The sequence below is a fragment of the Gobio gobio genome, assembly GCF_949357685.1.
Source record: "Gobio gobio genome assembly, chromosome: 21".
NCBI lineage: Eukaryota > Metazoa > Chordata > Actinopteri > Cypriniformes > Gobionidae > Gobio > Gobio gobio.
Window position 1 is genome coordinate 17,676,155 of NC_137117.1, and position 18,333 is coordinate 17,694,487.

At 41.8% G+C, this 18,333-nt stretch overlaps 1 protein-coding gene across 1 annotated transcript in view; it reads right to left on the reverse strand.

Moving 5' to 3' along the window:
• Positions 1–1,518: 1,518 nt before the first annotated feature.
• The window catches only part of plpbp (pyridoxal phosphate binding protein), an 18,007-nt gene continuing 1,192 nt past the window's right edge, over positions 1,519–18,333 (reverse strand). Inside the window, exons 2-8 of the mRNA XM_079802433.1 lie at positions 17,501–17,608; positions 17,390–17,425; positions 17,235–17,310; positions 16,940–17,080; positions 7,131–7,273; positions 6,359–6,457; positions 1,519–3,276 (exon numbers count right to left, since the gene is read on the reverse strand). Coding sequence (XP_079658559.1) covers positions 3,121–3,276; positions 6,359–6,457; positions 7,131–7,273; positions 16,940–17,080; positions 17,235–17,310; positions 17,390–17,425; positions 17,501–17,608 — 759 coding nt within the window. The 3' untranslated portion in view covers positions 1,519–3,120. The remainder of the gene's footprint in view (positions 3,277–6,358; positions 6,458–7,130; positions 7,274–16,939; positions 17,081–17,234; positions 17,311–17,389; positions 17,426–17,500; positions 17,609–18,333) is intronic.

Here is an 18,333-nt window from a genome sequence, read left to right on the forward strand (position 1 = left end):
CATTTCACTTACGATAAGATAAAATATATACTGTGGTGGTCAGAATTATTGGCACCCCTGGTAAATATGATCAAATATGGTGGTAAAAATAAATCTGCATTGTTTATCCTTTTGATCTTTAATTTAAAAATGCACAAAAATCTAAGCTTTCATTGAAGCAAAACAATTGAAAGTGGGGGGAAAATCACATTATAAAATAAATGCTTTTCTCCAAAACACGTTGGCCATAATTATTGGCACCCTTTTATTAAATACTTTTTGCAACACCCTTTTGCCAAGATAACAGCTTTGAGTCTTCTCCTATAATGCCTGATGAGTTTGGAGAACACCTGACAAGAGATCAGAGACCATTCCTCCAAACAGAATCACTCCAGATCCTTCAGATTCCCAGCTCCATGTTGGTGCTTCTTCTCTTCAGTTCACTCCACTCATTTTCTTTAGGGTTCATGTCAGGGGAATGGGAAGGCCATGGCAGAAGCTTAATTTTGTGCTCAGTTACTCATTTGTGTGTTGATTTTGATGTATGTTTTTGATCATTGTCCTGGTGAAAGATCCAACCACAGCCCATTATAAGATTTCTAGCAGAGGCTGTCAGGTTTTGATTTTTTATCTGTTGATATTTGCTAGAATCCATGTACCTGAACAAGATGTCCAGGACCTCCAGCGAAAAAATAGGCCCACAACATTAAAGATCCAGCTGTATATTTAACCATGGACCTGGGGTGTTTTTTATCCCTGTTTGCACCAAACACGTCTGGTGTGTTCGCTGCCAAAAAGCTCTTTTTATAGTTTCATCTGACAGACCACAGAACCCTTTTGAAGTTCCAGTCGCATCTGACAACTGAATATTCTGGAGTTTGTTTCTGGATGATCAAGAAGGATTTTTCTTGAAACCCTCCCAAACAAGATGTGGTGATATAGAGGTTGTTTGATTTTTTTTTAAGGCTTTCTGACCCCAAGACCTGCATCTTAAAATCTCCATCTGTGATTCTTGGAGAGTCTTTGTCCACTGAAACTCTCGTCCTCGCCGTACATTAGGACAATATAGACACACGTCCTATTCCAGGCAGATTCATAACATCTTTAGTTGATTGGAACCTCTTAATTATTGTCCTGATGGTGGAAATGAGGATGTTCAACGCTATAGCTATTTTCTTACAGCTCAATCTTTTGCTGCACATCAGAACTATATTCTGTGGTTTTACTCATTGTGATGGATGATTTAGGGAATTTGCCTTGTCTGTTTCCTCATATTTAGTCTCCTGTGAAACTATTTCATGCTCATAGTCACCCTGGTGTGCTTAAAAATGTAAATATTAATGGGAATATACTTCAGAGATATTTTACTCATAAAAAACTCTAGGGGTGCCAATAATTATGGCCAACGTGTTTTGGAGAAAAACATTTATTTCATAATGTGATTTCCCCCCACTTTCCATTCTTTTACTTGGGTTAGGTTATATATATATATATATATATATATATATATATATATTTTTTTTTTTTTTTTTATCTTTTATATTATATGTACATACACTACCATTTAAAATGTTTGTGCCAGATTTTTAAAACTAAATTAATACATTTAATTCAGCAAGGATGCATTAATTTGATTAAACATGACAGTAAATACATTTATAATGTTATCAAAGATTTTTGTTTCAAAATAAATGCTGTTCATTTGAACTTTCATTTTATCAAAGAATCCAGACCATTGTTTATCACGGTTTGTACAAAAGTGTTAATAAATCAGCACCACAATTTTCAACATTGATAAGAATAAGAAATGTTTCTTGAGCAGGAAATCAGCATATGAGAATGATTTCTGAAGGATCATGTGACACTAAATACTGGAGTAATGATGCTGAAAATTCAGCTTTGCCCTCACAGGAATAATAATATATTAAAATAGAAAATAGTTATAAAGTGTACTAATATTTCACAATATTCGTTTTTGCTGTATTTTTTAATCAAATAAATGCAGCCTTGATGAGTGACTTCTTTCTAAATGAACATTTAAAAAAATCTTACCTTTTACAGTATACACATAAAACTATACATAATAGAACAAAAAAAATATCTATATAAGCCAAACAAACCATTTCATTTTCTCTTATTTTATTGCTCAACTCACCTAAATCAATGAAATATCTACAATTCAACTATCTATTGACAAGATACAAGATGTTATGTCACACTGATTAGAAAAAAAAGAGGATGTTATAATTTCTGTTTTGGCTTTTCACAACTGACCACAAACAGTAGATCCATTAGTTCGACAACACCGTATTAATCCAAAACTTAAAAACAAAAATATGATGTGATTTTCCTCTAAACAAGCATCTAAGAATCAGAACAATCTCTCTCTTGCATAGTAAATGGCCTCAGACCCTCAGCGTCTCCCGAAACTCCATAAAACAGTTCATCTCTGCACTGATCTCATTGCACATTTCTATGTTCTGTACCGAAACCAGTGTGGCTGTAGATCAGTGCTGAATTCAACACCAGTGTTTAGGGTGACATGAATTACGACATGAATTACATGACGACACACACACGGCAGTCCCGACACATCTCATCGACACAGCTTTCACAGCAACAAGTGGATACAGAAGCAATACCATAAATGTGCTATTCATATCATTTACATTTATGATTTCAAACAAAACAATACACAGACACACTATAAAATATACCTACACACTTATAGCAACAAAATATATCCTAGATTTAATTAGATGTTAAAATGAGTTACAACTGATAACATCTAATCTAACTGAAATGACAGAAATAATACTTCACATCTACGATTGGCACAACAAAACGGAGCATGTGCTGACCCTGTATCTGCTAAAAATAATCGCAAAACCAAGGCTAAGTATTTGACAAAGGGGTTGAGGACACTTCTGGAGATCTTTCGATAATAAAAACACCTTCAGGAAGTAAATTTCGTATATTCCAGTTATTAAATTACACTTCTTTTGCCACAGAAGACCAGGTCAGCAGCATTAGTTAAGACATATTAAAGGCCCTTGACTGGTGAATGGTGAGCCCAGTCATTGGGAAAAAGCCCAAGAAGTCCAATATTTAGTTCAGTAACCTTTATTCCCCCCTCATCATTCAATGCTCTGTGACGGTGAGCCGGTCCATTTTCCTGGCTGCTTCCTCACTTACGACCTTTGGCTTTTTCTCTGGACTGGGGCTCGGGGTGTTGGGGTATTCTCTGGTGCCGAAAATAGTGCTGCCGACACGTATGTTGGTGGATCCAACCTCGATCTAAGGAGAAACATTTCAAACGGATATTAAATTGATCAAAAGCAACTCTGCAATAAAGTGCCCCATTATGCTATTTTAAAGGATCAAAATTTTGTTTTAGAAAGTCTCCTACAGTAAAGTTTACATCCATCCAATGTCAGTGTCTGAAACAGTTCAATAAAGATCTGGTCTCTTTATACCAGAGGTCTTCAACCCTGCTCCTGGAGACCAACTGCCCTGCAAAGTGTATATCCAATCAGCTACAGCTTGTGATTTTCAAGCGATCCTGAAGAGTGTGTGTGTGTGTGTGTGTGTGTGTGTGTGTGTGTGTGTGTGTGTGTGTGTGTTTGTTTAGGGTTAAAGCTAAACTTTGCAGGACAGTGGGTCTAAACCCTTCCTTTCCAAGAGCCTATTCTGCTCTGATTAGTCAGATGGGCCAGTCTGTTGTGATTGGTGTACCGCTTACAGCACATGTCGAAAAAACGAAACGCCCATTACCATTTCTGAATTTCAGCCCCAGATCTTCCTCAGCACTTGATACGAACAGTGACTATAGCATCAGTTTTACCATATAAATTCGAGTCCTCATCCTTTTGAAGGGCATAAAAAGCCACTTTTCCACTGTCGAGCCAGTGCAAGCCAGGGCTTCAAAATGCCAGGCTGGGCTAATAGCCTCGGACCTGTAGCACTGAGCCCCAAAAAACAATCACTTGTTTCAACCGTCGGGCCAGAAGTTTCGCAGCGCTTCACTAAAACCCGCCCATAACACGCCTCTCTGGACCAACGTCACAAAAACCCATCATTTCACCAACAAATGGAAATCACTGGAAACTAGCGAGATCGCAAAACGATGATAAAAACCATGATAAAAGCGGACGTTTGTTTGCATTTGTCATTTACTCAAATATCTAAAACCCAATCATCTATGTTTTACCACAGTTTTACAATAATAAATGATACAATGATCCTATTCCTAATGAATTAATGTGTCAAGATTGCACATTAGTCACACAGAAATAAAGTGGTATTTACTGTCATTTCACAAAAGAAAGGACACGTACTCAGTCGTGTCTGTTTCTGTTTATTTGTTGTCACTGGACAGTTTACATCACATTTAGAAAGAATGATAATTTCTACAAATCTCCCACCAAAAATACGACCTGAGGAGCTTTAGCACGCTCTCCAGTGACCGTCCCAATACAGTTATCTTTTCAGTCAGAGAAACAGAGGACGTTCCTGATAAACTGGAGTTGCTTTATTTTATGCCATAAGCAGAGCTAAATATGGATATCAGACAGTCCAGTATAAAGAGACGAGATGTACTGACAGATAAAATAAATACAGGATTGTGATAGCCTATGATCTGGCTGATTTCTTCAAGCGGCCGTATTTACCATGTTTACTATGGTAATGGTTAGCGCGTATAGTCTTTTGCATCGCATATATATATTTCTGCCTTATATGGTGGTCCACATCGGATCACAAACAGAAGTTATTTCAAACACTCGCAGATAAACTTCTTTCGTAATCACTCCTCAAGCCCGAGCTGGCCCACTTTGGACCAAGGTATTTGGTGGGCCAAAAAACTCTGGCTGTTGGCCCCGAGGAAGCCCTGACGAGGTACGATAAAGCCCCGAAAGTGACAGTGGAAATGCAACTGCCCTGGCACGCAGTGAAAACGCAGCTAAAGTGGATTTACAGCGCTGAAAACAGCATCTTTTCGACATGTATACTAGGGCTGGGCCGATAAACTATACCATATTGAATTTATTGACAGACAGCTCGGGTCAAAGTCCAAACGGCAGCGCAAGCTCAGTAGAGATCCGTTTACTCTGATCGGTCACGCAAACACTAAACAGCGCTGTGAGATCCAGTGAGAAGTGCGTGCATTCAGCCAAAAACACAAATGTCTCGGTGATTTAAACTAGTTTAAAGCCAGATGGAACAGCGCTGACAAACAGGAGAAACACTGCACCAGTCAGAAGGATGTTCCATCTTTTATTTAGCTATAGATAGAATTTGTGCATATAGGCTACTAAATGTTTTTAGGCTAGTGTTTTTCCCACAAATACCATAGAAACCATATAGCCTAGATACATTGTACCATTGTAGTGAAGAGCTATTTAAGTGTTTTTAACTGTGGTTATCTAAATCTATGATACTATGGAAGACAAATGGTTCATTTTAATAAAACTCAGTCATAATTGTAAAATTTTACCATATAAAAATGAGGTTGTTACCATTTTTACAGATGTCCGTGTTTTTGTTGATGAACATAAATCTGCATCCTCCTAACTCAAGCTACTACTACTGTCAACTCACTGTTAAATGTGCATTTCTAAGACAAAACATGTAATATTAATACTGCAGCTGAAGGTATATGCCAAAGTCAGGCCACACAAACCTGTTTCATGACTAGAAACAATATCAGCCGTTAGGACACGCAGAAACTAAGACATTCATTTTTTCTATTAAGAAATTTAAGGAAAAATGACTGGAAAAGTGTAAGGAATTCAAAAACGTGAAGTGTGTGTCATATTCTGACAGTAAAAGAGTAGTTTAAAACCACAAGTAACAGTCTGGTTTCTATAACTTTCACTTAGGAGCAAAAATCTGCCTTTAAATTTGAAAGAAATAAATATTTTACATTTATCGTGATAATTATCGATATCGACTGATATGAAAAGATTTTATTGAAATAATTTTTTGGCCATATCGCCCAGCCCTAACGTATACAACACGGACCAAACTCTTCCAGCTTCATCTGCACTGTTTGAGGGCGGGTCAAAATAGACGTTGTTCGCGGGCAGCCAATGAAGACCACTGAAGGCTGGCATTATGCAAATTTTATACAAACCTACATCATTTGGAGCAAGAAGTACGACTGGAATTACTGACGACGCATTTCAGGCAGTTAAAATCATTTCTTTTGGAAGACAATAACTCCATTTATCATGCACTTTCATCTTTGAAAACCTTTTACATTCACAGACAGCTATATTACACACTGCATGAAAGGTAATATCCCGAAAAGCATAAAAGGGCACTTTAACATTGATAGCAAATACAACTGAAGAGTATTTTAAAAGAAAGCAACACCTACCGCATGTTCAAAGTCATTAGACATGCCCATACTGAGTTCAATCTGCTCTACTGGGATCTTCAGACTCTCACAAACTGTATCACGATGTTTCAACAGCCTCTGCATACAACATACAGATTCATTTATATTTTGCATACCATGTTGTAACATTTTTTTAACATAAATTGTTTTTTCGTAATCAAGATGCAATTTGATTTTGCTAATACACTTCATAAACCCCAATTTTATAGGAAAGAAATGAATACTTTCATTCCGTGACAGTAAAGACAATGCTGAACAAATTCTGTGCTTTTGAGCTTTCCATTCATCAAAGAATTAATGTTTTCAACATTTCTAAGAATAAGAAATGTTTCTTGAGTACCAAATTATCATATAAGAATGATTTCTGAAGGTTCATGTGACACTGAAGACTGGAGTAATGGTTCTGAAAATTCAGCTTTGCCATCACAGGAATAAGTTACATTTTAAAATACAAAACCAACATTTTAAATTGTAATATTATTTCACGACATCACTGTTTTTACTGTATTTTTGATCAAATAAATGCAGCCTTGGTAAACATAAGAGACTTTTATTAGAAATCATATTTTTGGGTTTCCTAAAGAACCTTTTATGCAATGCAAAGGTTCTATGGATGTTAAAGGTTCTTCATAGAACCATCGATTCCAATAAAGAACTACTATTTTTAAGAGCGTAGTGTACATTTAAAATTAAATATATAAAAAGTTTCAAGTATGCGAGGCCAGCTGGTGACCCAGCTGATCTGACGCACCTGGAAGTCAGGGTTGGGGCCTTCACTGAGGTCGTAACCGTAACGTCCGATCGTCATGAGCCCGGCGAAGTCAAGAGCAGAACACTGAGATATGACGTGTTTTACCATGTTTACAGTCTCATCAGGTGGCAGGCCATGTTTACCTGATGAAACACATCCAAGAGAGACCATCATGCTGAAGTTTCAGGAAAACAGTTATCTGATACACTGAGAAAAGATTGCATAATGCTTAAGTGTTTTTGTTAGACATGCACCCACTGTGACACTGCAACTATCATCCTGTCGAAACTGAATTAATCAAACAACATCTGAACCTTTGATATGGGACATCCCATAACAAATCTGAATCCCACTATGATGCTCCCCACTGTGAATCTCTACATTTCACAAACAAAGAACACCTAATAAAATACAGAGCATCTCAATTGACTTCATGAACCAAAATTTACTCACATTATCACAGTTTATTCGCTATAGTTTCGAAAATGGTAATAAAATATATGACAAGAACTGTGTCAGAACAAATTCATCTTTATAATGTCAGATAGCTTTGATAGAAAGGCATGTAATGGATTGCAATCATCCAATCAGCTGTTAATTTAAGAACACATTTAGATAATACCAATTCAGGTCAACCAATTACCAAGCAATGCTTCATTTTGTTCAGTCTGTGGTGTAAAAGGTCGCATTAGCAATTAAAGAAACAACACTTGAGCAAAACATGGTCAGGTCAAAGTGTCTGAATAATTTTGGTCCCAAATTTTTCAATTTTACTGATAGTCCACTATATGAAGAATTCTTGGGTATAATGTCACAATTCACTTTATTTTGCTATCCCCACTTACATAAATGAACTATATTGTGCTGCACCCACTAGTAAAACTAGTCTGGTGTCTGAATAATTTTGGTTTGACTATATAAACATGCAAAGATCCAGCAGTAGTGCATTCAAGGACATTTCACTATAATTCCATTTACTAGTCCCAATAGAGTGCAACAGTGCCCGCCCATTTTTTCCAGAACGGTTAGTTATGGAAGCATTTCAGTTTATTGCTTTTTTTAAAAATGTATATTGCATATACTGTATATATCTGAATCCCACTATGATGCTCCCAACTGTGTCCCAATCGTTGTCCTGATGAAAGATCGGACCATGGCCCATTATAAGATTTCTAGCAGAAGCCATCAAGTTTTGATTTTTTATCTGTTGGTATTTGTTAGAAACCATGTATCTGAACAAGATGACCAGGACCTCCAGCAAAAAAATAGGCCCACAACATTAAAAATCCGGCAGTATATTTAACTGTGGGCATAGGGTACTTTTTATCCCTGTTTGCACCAAACACATCTTGTGGGTTTTCTGCCTAAAAGCTTTTTTTATAGTTTCATCTGACCACAAAACCAGGTCCCTTTTGAATTTCCAGTCGTGTCTGACAAGTGAATATGCTGGAGTTTGTTTTTGGGTGATTTTTTTTTTAACCCTCCCAAACAAGATGTGGTGATGTAGGGGTTGTTTGATTTGTGAAGATGCTGGATGTGGAGCTCCTGGGCTGGTGTGGTTACACGTGGTCTGCGGTTGTGAGGCCGGTTGGATGTACTGCCATAAATATTTGAGAGCGTAAGTAGACCAACTTGTTTATGTAATTCGTAGGGGTGACCCCGAATAGTCGAAGATTCGATGCATCGATATGCGGAGCCTGATTCGACCACTGATCTCACAGTCGAATCTTCGCGGGTGTTATGAAACGAGGATCATAGCATTTTGGCAATATGGGGGTGCTCAATGTCTAATTTCACACAGAACTACTGGTTTTGTACAGTTATATTAAGCTATATACAGCCTTTAATTATGATAATGCTGTAAAAAAAAACGTGAAAAGAAACAAGCGTTCAATACATTTTTTTTACATGTGTGTGTGTGAATTAATCCAACCACCCCATGACAGATTTAAGTTTTACTTTCCCTGATCCGTGACAGACGAGGCGCATCTTGGCAGCAGGGATTACTTAAGAATGTTTGGAATAAGAAAATCTAAAGTGTGGATGCACTTTGAAATGGTAAAAGATGATGCAAAAAAAGTTAAATGGAAGTTGTGCCAACAGCTCATGCCCTACCACTCATCAACAACAAACATGGCTTTCCACATAAAACGGGTACGTTTCTTACCAATAAAGACGGTTCACTCTTTCATATATAATGGCGCTTTTCATTTACGAATAGCAATATCATATGTTGGGACTAGCATCCCATCTACTTCCACACCATCAGAAAGAATTTTCTCCAAGGCTGGATTTATTATCAGTAAAACCAGGAGCGCACTGCTGCCGACCAGTTGGTTAGCAAGTTGGTTTTCCTCACACACAATGTGAAAAGACTCAAACGCACACAAGCAGAGTGAAAGACTGGATTTTTATTTTATTATATATATATATATATATATATATATATATATATATATATATATATATATATATATATATATATATATATATATATATATATATATATATATATATATATATATATATATATATATATATATATATATATATATATATATATATATATACACACACACATATATATATATATATATATATATACACACACACATGTTCCCCTACACTTTGACATTTTGCACACATTTATTATGCTCCCTGTGACTTGATTCTGACTTTATTTCGTTTTTATTTATTTTTTATTACTAGAAATGTATATTCTGTTCTAATTTAATTCTGTAAATTAATTATTCTTTATTGTTTTTCATTGTGTCGATGTTGCGCTGAACTGAAAGTATGCTGGCACAGGCAATTTTGCCGATTTAATTTAATTTAGCAAAATGTGAAATGCAAATCCTGTCTGCAGTCAGTGTGTTCTTTTCCTCTCAAGGCAGGTATTTTTTTAAGTTTATTTATCAAAATGTTCTTTTCTATATTTGTGTGATGTTCTGTATTTCGATCGCGGCTTTAAAATGTTATGAGAAAACATTTTACGAATGTTTATCCACATTACCTTTTATTTAAACCTAAATAAGAAAGCCATTGTCAATTCGTCTGTCAGTTGGCAGGCAGTTTTGGTCGCTTTATTAAAAGTTGTTGCTGTGTGCAGTGTGTAGCCTGAAAGAAAATAAAAATAGTTTTACCCTCCTGCTGACTACCTAGTGTCGTGCCCCTCCCAACCCATTCACACACACATAGAGGATTCGACTATCAGTCGACTATAGAAAGATTTGACAATTCTGATTCAAATGTGTAAATCCTTAGGCGGGGACACCCCTAGTAATTCGCAGTGATTCTTATGAGTGGGCGGAGCTAAAGAGCTATTTTGCGTCTTGCTACTCTTAGATGGAATTTTCTGTAATTAAGTTTCCCCCCCGCTGTTAAACACAATTATTTTAAAAATAAGTTGAAATATCGTGGGCTGATAGATTTAACAAATACCATCGATTAACAACCGCAGAGCTTACAGTAGGTCTGTCTTTAAAGGCTTATAAGTTTTCATTAAAAATCTAAGTTCCCTTACGAGAGTACTCTCGTATTGCGTTTTGCTAAAACGCTATGGGGGAATTCCTTTCCTCGAGATATTGAAGCAAATTTTTATCCAAAAATACCTTCTATACGCAGTGCAGCTGCACAACTCTCAGCAGGAAGCAGCTGCGTGCTGATTGGCTGTGCCGCTGCAACTGCAGCAACCTATAGCGAGACCGTGGGGCGGGACGGACCAATCAGGTCCTTCCAAACTCCCGCCACAAGGGGCAACATAATTTGCATAGCCTAGGGTATATAAGACCCACTCTCGCAAGGTTAGTCAGATTAATTCTTCTTCAGCGACTTGCAATCGTTGAGCTCCGGATCGAAGCCTGCCGTCGACACGCACCCAGCGGAACACGCAGCCTGAGGACGTCGGATTCTCCGCCTTCAGCCTGCCTTCCAGCTGCGCCATCCGGCACCATATCCTTTATACCTTCTGTTTTCTAAAACATTCAAAAAGAGCCGAGACGTTGATGCAAATGTCTCGTTCCTGCGCCTCTTGCAGAGGTTTCATCGCGGACGAGGATCGGCACATCATCTGCGTGTCATGTCTCGGACGAGACCACACGCAGGCTGCACTCAACCAGGGCGGCTGCCCTGAGTGCAACGAGCTGGCGCTGCAGACCCTTCGGGCTCGGCTCGCCAGCTTCGACTCGGATCCCGTCCCGTGCTCCCAGCCTCTAGAGCCACGGAAGAAAAAACGTCGCGACCAGAGGCCACCGGAGCGCTCTGACGAGCACACGCCGGGCATGTCCCCGCGTGCCTCGCCATCGCCCGTGTTGTTCGCCGACGAGCAGCACAGCTCCCCTCGCATGGCGGCTGCTGCGGTTTCGTTCGGCGGACCGGAGGAGGAAGAGGATGACATCCTTTCCCTTGCTGCATCCGGGAGCGGGTGGTCGGACGCCGCCTCGGAGCACGCCACTTCGACGCGGACGGCTAGCGGCGTCATAACCTCAGTCGACGCTGAGCTTATGCGCTTGCTCACCAAGGCCGTGGACGACCTCGGCATTGACTGGTCTCAGCCCGAGGAGCCCACGAGAACCTACCGCTCAAAGACCCGCTCCCTTCTTCCCAGAAGTCCACGAGGAGCTAACAAAATCGTGGAAGGCGCCATTTTCATCTCGCGCCAGATCCTCTTTTTCTCCAGCGCTCTCGGTAGTCGATGGCGCTCAGAAAAAAGGATATCAAGCCCTTCCTCCCCTCGAGGAGGCTGTCGCTGCACACCTTTGCCGCCCTCCGCCAGAGGATGGCAGTCAAAGACCGTGCACCCTTCCAAGGCCTGCCGCACTACGTCCAGCCTCGCCGGTCGAGCATTCGCCTCCGCCGGCCAGGCGGCGTCAGCGCTACACTCCATGGCGGTTCTTCAAGTCTTCCAGGCCAAACTCCTCCGTTCCCTGGACGAGTCTGTTCCTGATAACGAGGCTCTGAAGGATCTGCGCGGCGCCACTGACTTGGCCCTGCGCGCCACCAAGGCCAATGCTCAGGCGATCGGCAGATGCATGGCCAGCCTGACGGTGTTGGAGCGCCATTTATGGCTTAACTTAACGGAGATGAAGGACGCGGACAAGACCGCTTTCCTGGACGCGCCCATTTCGCCTTCAGGATTGTTTGGTACCGCCGTGGTTGGGTTCACAGAGCGCTTCACTGAGGCACAGAAAACTTCGCAGGCAATGCGACATTTCCTGCCCAAGCATTCCAGCTCCTCCGCTAGCCGTCAAGCTAAGGCTGGACCAGCCCAGCCCGCCAAGGCGCCGCCTTCAGCTCGCCAGCCTCACGCGGCTTCCAAGCCCGGTCAGCGTTCCCGCTCTACGAGCCGCAGCAGACCGCCGGAGCGTCGAGGTCCACGACCCAGCAATGTGTCGAAACCTGAGCCTCCGAAGCCGTCCTAGCCAGAGGTATGAAGAGAAGGCGGATAGTGCCCGCTTCGGCCGGTGCACCGCCTCGCTCTCTTCCAAAACGTTCCCCAGCTCCCTTCAAGGCGGCTGGGAACGCCACATTCACAGCCAACGAGCCCGCAAGCAAGCGCGCTCGCCTGTACACAAACGCCGTTTTCACGGCGACCCATATGAGTCACAAAAAGAGCTTTTTCTCTGTAGGCAGTGTGCCAGCATTAAAGCATGTACCCCTACACTCAAGCACTCCCCCATGTTCCCCAGCCCCCTGCACTCAGGTGGCTGGAAACATTATTCTCACAGTCAACGAGCCCGCACTCAAGCGCGCTCGCCTGTACACAAGCACCAATCCTCTATGTCCCCCGGCCCCCTGCACTCAGGCGGCGGGAAACAATTCCCTCATAAGCGCCAGCTTAGCGCAAGGTTATCGGGCCACCGAGTCCCTGTTACTCAGCGACTCGCCCCACAGATTAATTCAGCCCCTGGCTTCGAAGGCCGAGGCCTGGCGGGCCATTCCCGGCATTTCGAAATGGGTGTTGAACATAATAGAACGAGGTTACTCGCTACAGTTTGCTCGCAGACCACCGCGCTTTCGCGCCGTGGAAGAGACAATGGTGAGAAGCGACAAAAGTCACGTGCTTCGAACCGAGATATCAAAACTGTTAATAAAGGGAGCGGTAGAAGCCGTACACCCCTCACAGAGCGAGTCAGGCTTTTACAGCCGTTACTTCCTTGTACCAAAAAAGGACGGTGGTCTAAGACCCATCCTAGATCTCAGACATCTGAACAAAGCCCTTATGAAGCACCCGTTCAGAATGTTGAGAATGAAACAAATCCTCGCGCACATTCGCCCGGGAGATTGGTTTTTCACTGTGGATCTAGAGGATGCCTATTTTCACATACAAATAGCCCCCCATCACAGGCCATTCTTGAGATTCGCCTTCGAGGGGAAAGCATACCAATACAAGTTGCTACCTTTTGGTCTATCTCTAGCCCCTCGCACGTTTACAAAGTGCATGGAAGCGGCGCTAACCCCGCTGAGGCTTCGGGGAATGAGAATTCTCAACTATCTCGACGACTGGCTCATAATAGCTCAGTCAGAGATACAGTTATTAAACCACAGATCTTGGCTTCTCAACCATTTACAATGCTTGGGACTCAGAATCAATGTGGCAAAGAGTTTATTGTCTCCCACACAGAAAGTTTCGTTTCTGGGAACAGTATTGGACTCAATGCAGATGAGCGCGCGGCTGACGTCACAGCGCGCGCTCTCTGTTCGGAACCGAGCGGTTTCCCTCAGGTCCGGTGCACACATTCCTCTCAAACACTTTCAGAGGATGTTGGGTTTCATGGCCTCGGCGGCGCCAGTTCTCAGACTGGGTCTGTTGCGCATGCGCCCCCTACAGCACTGGCTGAATCGCCGCGTTCCAGCTCACGCATGGCTTTCGGGCCGATTGCAAATCAAGGTAGACCACAGCTGTGTGTTAGCTCTGGCTCCTTGGAAAAATCCCGTCTGGTACAAGACGGGCGTGAGTTTGGGCACTGTTACGAAGTGGAAAGTTATCTCGACAGATGCATCCAACCTAGGTTGGGGAGCCCTTCACGAGGGCAGGCCGATCTCCGGTCTCTGGTCAGACTCGGAGAAGAGCCTTCATATAAACTATCTAGAGATGAAAGCGGTCACGATATCGCTAAGAGCTTTCCTTCCGTACATAAAATACCACCATGTCCTGATCCGAACGGACAGCAGGTCGGTGGTAGCCTATATAAATCGCCAAGGCGGTCTGAGATCTATCGATCTGCACTCAATGGCGGAAGAAGCCCTAATATGGGCAGAGCACAATCTGAGCTCGCTGAGAGCGACTCACGTGCCAGGCATTCTGAATTTGGGTCCGGACATGCTGTCCAGGGGCAAAGTGTCCCCGGCAGAGTGGTCTCTTCACCCAAATATAATTCAGATAATTTGGGGCAAGTTTGGAGAGGCAAAAGTGGATCTTTTCGCCTCAAAAGACAATGCTCAATGCCGAATATATTTCTCCAAGCACGAGGATGCGTTGGCCCACGAATGGCCCAACCTTCCTCTTTATGCGTTTCCCCCAATCTCAATGTTACCTCAGGTCATAGAGAGGATCAGGGAGAGCAAATGCGCTGTGCTTTTAATAGCCCCGCTTTGGAGAAATCAACCTTGGTTCTCACTGCTGAGTCAGATGTCAGATGCAGCTCCGTGGCCGATCCCGCTGAGGAGAGATCTCCTCATGCAGGCGGAACGGCAGATCTGGCATCCCCGTCCCGATCTATGGGCGCTTCATGTTTGGCCCATCAACGGGTACATGAGAACCTTTCTGAAAGCATAATGAACACTATTACTGAAGCTAGAGCCCCCACAACTAGGCGGCTCTATTCAGGCAAATGGTCAGTCTTTTCAGACTGGTGTAAAGCGCGAAGTCTGACCCCACATGATTGTGCAGTGTCAGAGGTGCTTACATTTTTACAAGAGCTTCTGGACGCGGGTCGTTCCCCCTCCACGCTCAAAGTTTATGTGGCTGCTATAGCAGCGTATCACATTAAAGTGAACGGACTGTCACTAGGAAAGAGCGATCTCATTGTTCGCTTCCTTAAAGGGGCTAGAAGGCTTCACCCACCTCGCCCCCCTTCAGTCCCTATATGGGACCTGTCCACGGTCCTGGATGCCATGAAGAGCTCTGCATTTGAGCCTCTGCATTCTGTGAGCTTAAAGCTCCTGTCACTAAAGACCGCTTTTCTGCTAGCGATTGCATCAGTTAAGCGAGTGGGTGATCTGCACGCGCTCTCTGTGAGCGCCTCGTGTCTGGAATTTGGGCCAAACGACTCCAAAGTCGTCCTCAAACCAAGACATGGATATGTACCTAAAGTGCTTTCAACTCCGTTCAGAGCACAGGTTATTTCACTTTCGGCACTTTCATCACAGTCAGATGAAATAGATGCTAATTTGCTCTGTCCTGTCAGAGCGCTGAGAATATACATAGAGCGTTCCGCTGCTTACAGGCAAACTGAACAGCTCTTTGTATGCTTTGGCGGACGCACCCGAGGGTGCGCGGTTACAAAGCAGACCCTGTCACGGTGGATAGTGGATGCTATCTCACTGGCCTATGAGTCTAAAGATCTCGGCTGCCCTTTAGGCATTAAAGCCCATTCTACTAGAGGCATGGCCTCTTCGTGGGCTTGGTCTACTGGTATTTCTCTGAATGATATCTGTGCGGCGGCAGGCTGGGCCTCCCCGTCCACTTTTATCAGATTCTATAATTTAGATGTTCCGGCTTTACAAGCTGGGCTTCTTGCTGTATGAACAGATTAACCCCTTAAGGCTCGATAAGTCCGGCCTGGGTTGAATATTGTATAAGTCATAAGCATATTCCTTATACGGCCCGAAGTGTCTGGCCACTCATTATTCCTGACCCGATTATGTCTGGTCTATACTTTATTGCACGAATATCGTGTTCATTCTCATGAGGACCCGACTCAGGTCTGGCCCATTCTGAATTATTGATATCATACTACGGGCCCACCTAGGTTGGCCTGGGTTTGGTGTCGTCGGCTTTAGAGCCGTTAAGCAAGCACGGCGTTTTGCATTGGTCCCCCATAGCGTTTTAGCAAAACGCAATACGAGAGTACTCTCGTAAGGGAACGTTTCGGTTACTAACGTAACCTCGGTTCCCTAAGATGAGGGAACGAGTATTGCGTTTTGCTTGCCGTGCTTGCTCACTTGCTCAGGAGTCGCTTCAGTCGATTAACCTGACTAACCTTGCGAGAGTGGGTCTTATATACCCTAGGCTATGCAAATTATGTTGCCCCTTGTGGCGGGAGTTTGGAAGGACCTGATTGGTCCGTCCCGCCCCACGGTCTCGCTATAGGTTGCTGCAGTTGCAGCGGCACAGCCAATCAGCACGCAGCTGCTTCCTGCTGAGAGTTGTGCAGCTGCACTGCGTATAGAAGGTATTTTTGGATAAAAATTTGCTTCAATATCTCGAGGAAAGGAATTCCCCCATAGCGTTTTAGCAAAATGCAATACTCGTTCCCTCATCTTAGGGAACCGAGGTTACGTTAGTAACCGAAACGTTTTCACTTACGGAACCGGACTGTTGCACTGTTGCAAGGTTTTTGTAACCATTGTTCTTTGATAATGAACATGATCAGAAAGTTGCTTGAGTGACTTTAAAAAAATTAATAAATAAATAAAAATGGCTTGAGCAATAATGGAACATGAAAATGTATAAGATTTGACATTCAAAATCACAAAATTCTTGATAAAATATTTATAAATAAGTACAATACTGTATGCAGAGTTTTAACATTTTCAGAGCTGATGTTAACAGGAAATAAACAATTATTTGGCAGAAGAACACTCACTTTCCTCCCCGCTGGTGTTGATCTGAACCATAATCTTTAACCTCTGTGTGTTGGCCGCTCTCATTTTTTGCCACGAGCTGTTGACTTTTTCCGCCAGCTTCACAGAGTCGATCGTCTCTACCATATACAGGTTTTGGACACCTGTGATTGAATTCAATGAATGTGGGTTACATCAGGATCAAAAACAAATAACCTATAAATGTTTGACATCACTAAGCAATTACTATAAATCTAGGCTGTAAATGATAGTATTTTTAAGTCAAGCTGAATGCAAATCGAAGTCGACTTTGCTCACCCAGGAGTTTGTTGACATTATTCTTTTGCAGATGACCAATGAAATGCCATTTTATTTCAGGACATGACAACACAACCTACAAAAAAGTTTTAGACAGATTAAGACATCACCCAAAACAACTAAACAAACACATTGAAATTTGCCTGACTTCATACCTGGGGATGGGAAGCTTTCTCAACAAGTTCATTCACCTGCAAAAAAGGGGATATTTCATGTGAAAAATTAAGCAAATGCGGACTTGCATGCATACTTAATTATTTACTCACATAATTCTCTCCAAAGTTTCGTTGTCCATGTTTGTAAGCCTCCACCACCATCTCCGGTGGTTTAGTCTTACTAACTGCAACTAGCCGAGGGGCTATACATGGTAACGTCTGAAATAGAAAAGTAAAATACAGTCAATTGTTTATAATAGATTGTTGTAGAGCAGTGTCGGAAATAACTTAATGTAAAATGCTTCCAGTTAATAAATAATTTGAAATAATCTTACAATCTGAACAATAAATGCTCTGCTAAAAATGGATGTTAAATGTGAAAATAGTTAATTAATTATTGTTAGTTAATATATATGTATATAAAATTAGATTTATATACGCAAAAAAATAACTGAATTTTCATTTTAAATTAATATGGTATGTGCATTATAGCAGGGGTTTTCAAACTGGGGTCCCGGGACCCCCGAGGGTGCTCCAGAAGGTTCTAAGGGGTCCCCAGAAAATTTTAGAGAATAAAAAGACAAAGCAAAAATGGATAAAGTTGACCTAATATTCGAACCGTTTAATTTCTAAATGTTTCTCTCCTTTCTTGCCGTGTACATTCCAGAATTGTATATGTTTGCTTTGTATCTTTGATTTGATTTTCTCACTATAGTCCACTTTATCTTGCTCACTGGGGCTGTAAGGAAGTATTCTTAACAGTACGTAAACTGCTTGCATACATTTATTGTGAAAGTTGCTTATACAAATAATTTTTAATTGAAAAGGTTCTTCTTCGGGGTTATACATCCAACATTAATAGCCAATTTAAGTTGGGAAACAATATTGTATTTATAATGTCACACTTACTATTTATCTAACAGTTTAAATGTTTTTTCGTACAA